At 64.2% G+C, this 2955-nt stretch overlaps 1 protein-coding gene across 1 annotated transcript; it reads right to left on the bottom strand.

Annotated features, from left to right (window-relative positions):
- Window positions 1–22: 22 nt before the first annotated feature.
- On the bottom strand, window positions 23–2441 carry KCNJ11 (potassium inwardly-rectifying channel, subfamily J, member 11). Its single transcript, XM_010830526.1, has one exon. The coding sequence runs from the start codon at window positions 1730–1732 to the stop codon at window positions 566–568; it is 1167 nt and encodes a 388-aa protein (XP_010828828.1). The 5' UTR covers window positions 1733–2441; the 3' UTR covers window positions 23–565.
- Between the last annotated feature and the right edge of the window lie 514 nt (window positions 2442–2955).

Below are 2955 nucleotides of genomic sequence, written 5' to 3'. Positions count from 1 at the left end.
AGTGCAGGGGCCCCCGTTCTCCAACTCTGCAGCTCTACTGTGCTCCCTCATCACCGGCCCTTCCGAGCAGGCCAGGCCCACCCTTTCGCCCATCACTTTTTCAGGGACCATGTAGGGGCTGGGGCCTCACCACAGGCATCTCTTGGGGCCACAGAAACAGGGCAGCGGGCCTCCAATGTGGGGCCTGTTCTTCCCCAGCCATTTGCCCAGCTTGTGGCCAGTTGGTCGGGGGGCCCAGGATCGGATGGAGATCCAACTTTAGGGCCTGACCCTTTCCACAGCTCTGTCAGTCTGGGGCAGGGGAGCGGGACGAGCCAGTCCTGAGTTGGGGCTGGGAGGAGCAGGGACAAAAATAACCCAGTGCAGGCTCCTGCTGAGGCCAGAAATAGAGTAGTGACAGGTGCCTTGTAACACCCTGGGCGAGCAGCAGGCAGGGAGGCTGAGCTGGAGGGCCCAGCCTCACACAAGGTCCTGGCCTGGCCGAGGGGCCCACACCACGTCCGCTCTACATACCATGCCACACTGGCGTGCGCACACATAAGGAGGGAGCCCAAGGGAGCAGAGCTCAGGACAGGGAGTCTGGAGAGATGCTGAACTTGGGCTTGGCCTTGGCCACAGCCACGGTGCGCTTGCGCAAGGGCCCGCGGACGAGGGTCAGGACATCCAGCAGGCTGGGGTCCTCCTCAAGCTGGCGGGCTGTGCAGAGTGGCGTGGGCACTTTGATAGTGTTGCCAAACTTGGAGTAGTCCACGGAGTAGCGGCCATCCTCCTCGGCCACAATGGGTACAAAGCGCTGGCCCCACAAGATCTCGTCGGCCAGGTAGGAGGTGCGGGCCTGGGTGGTGATGCCCGTGGTTTCCACCACACCTTCCAGGATGACGATGATCTCAAGGTCCTGATGGTGGTGCAGGTCGCAGGGCGCCAGGTCATAGAGCGGGCTGTTGGCGTCAATGACGTGGTAGATGATGAGCGGAGCCACCAGGAAGATGCTATTGCCACCCACACCATTCTCCATGGGGATGTCCACCTGGTGGAGGGGGACCACCTCACCCTCAGGGCTGGTGGTCTTGCGCACCACCTGCATGTGGATGGTGGCACTGATGATCATGCTCTTCCGGAGGTCGCCCACGCGCAGCATGAAGCAGAGGCGGCCGTGGCGCAGGGCGATGACCGCATGCTTGCTGAAGATGAGGGTCTCGGCCCGCCGGTGGGCCTGAGCCGTCTTCATGAAGATGCAGCCCAGCATGATGGCGTTGATCATGAGCCCCACGATGTTCTGCACAATGAGGATCAGGATGGCCAGAGGGCACTCCTCGGTCACCATGCGCCCGCCGAAACCAATGGTCACCTGGACCTCAATGGAGAAAAGGAAGGCAGACGAAAAGGAGTGGATGCTGGTGACGCAGGGCACAGCGGCACCCTCGCCAGGGGCCAGGTCACCGTGGGCGAAGGCGATGAGCCACCAGACCATGGCAAAGAGCAGCCAGCTGCACAGGAAGGACATGGTGAAGATGAGCAGCGTGTATGGCCACTTGAGATCCACCAGCGTGGTGAACACGTCCTGTAGGAAGCGGCCTTGCTCCCGGATGTTCTTGTGGGCCACGTTGCAGTTGCCGTTCTTGGACACGAAGCGGGCTTTCCGCTCACGGGCACGGTACCGGGGCTCTGCGGGGTCCTCTGCTAGTCGCGTGAGCACATACTCCTCGGGGATGATGCCCTTGCGGGACAGCATGGCTCCAGGGACCACCAGGTAGAGGCCTCCCCCATGGAGGAGGGGGACAACCCCTGACTGAGCCTTCTCCCTACTGTGGGGTTCCCGCCCTGGGACCACCCTCAGTCTGCACTGGTCTTACTTCTGAGACACGGTCTCCAGCTAGACTCGACTCATCCTCACTTCCACCTGGCCCCTGCTTCACTTCCTTATACCAGCCTCACACCTCAGCCCACCTGCCCCACTGCCTACTGAATCACCTCCGCTCTGCCTGTTCGCCACCTGGCGCTGGATCCCAGGTCAACTCTCCTCCACCCGCTGGCGACCCCTAGGCGTCTTCCTAGGACCCCTTCTCCCCACCGAGCCTTCCTTCTCAACCTTCCTTCTCACACCTCCGGATCTTATCGGCTGACCAGACCTCACACAGCGTCCACCGTGTCTCCCATCTCGCCCATTTCCGCCCTGGGCTCCCCTCCAAGCTCCAGTTTCACACGGTCTCCCCTCCAGGTACGCTCCCTCTTTTCCTACCCCACCCCGCGAAGCGCTCTCGCCAATTTGCGATCCCCCTCCAGCTCTCGTCCTCTCTGTCTCCTTGGGATCCTGCGCCCTCCAGAGTCGCCAGTACACCCGGCCCCACTCCAGATCCCCTCGCCTCGGCGCGACCCGGCGGGGCTCAACTCGGAGTCGCGGCCTCCCGGCCCCGCGCCCGCCGCACGCACGCCGGCGCCGCGCCCCCGCCCGCCGCTCTGTCCCTGCTTCTCCCGCCCGTCGCCACGGCACCTGCTCCTGCTCCTCAAGCCGCAGTCCTCGCCTCCCCGCCCCCTCCTGCTGCCCGGGCCCCCGCGGCGGGTTGTTCTGCGGCCCGTCTGTCCGTCAGTCGGCCCGCGGAGACCGACCTGTGCTAGGTCGGGTAGAGGATTGAGGACACCGGGCGCCCGGGGCGTGGAGTAGGGGCCGGGGACCGCCAGGGGGAGCCCGACCTATTCCTGGGCTGGAGGGCGGGCGGGCACCGGCGCAGGCCCCGCCCCTCGCCATTCACCTCCCCCGCCTGCCTTCTCCCGAGCTCGAGGTCTGGCTTGGGGACTTTGCCCAATCAGATGGTCCGAAGAGGTTCCTCCCAGCCCTCACACTATGAAATCAGGGCGGGGTGAGGGGCAGTGAAGGGAGTCGCGACCCGATCTCCCATTCTGGGGACAGATTCCGTGTTGTCCTGGCTCTCCTACTCCAATTTTCCCATCGTCGGT

This window comes from Bison bison, unplaced genomic scaffold, assembly GCF_000754665.1.
Source record: "Bison bison bison isolate TAMUID 2011002044 unplaced genomic scaffold, Bison_UMD1.0 scf7180017864518, whole genome shotgun sequence".
In the NCBI taxonomy this organism is placed as follows: Eukaryota; Metazoa; Chordata; class Mammalia; order Artiodactyla; family Bovidae; genus Bison; species Bison bison.
This window is presented reverse-complemented; position numbering and strand designations above follow the sequence as displayed.

Excerpts from the sequence above, each read along its gene's own strand:
- KCNJ11 (XM_010830526.1), bottom strand. The coding sequence starts at position 1,732 with ATGCTGTCCCGCAAGGGCATCATCCCCGAGGAGTATGTGCTCACGCGA.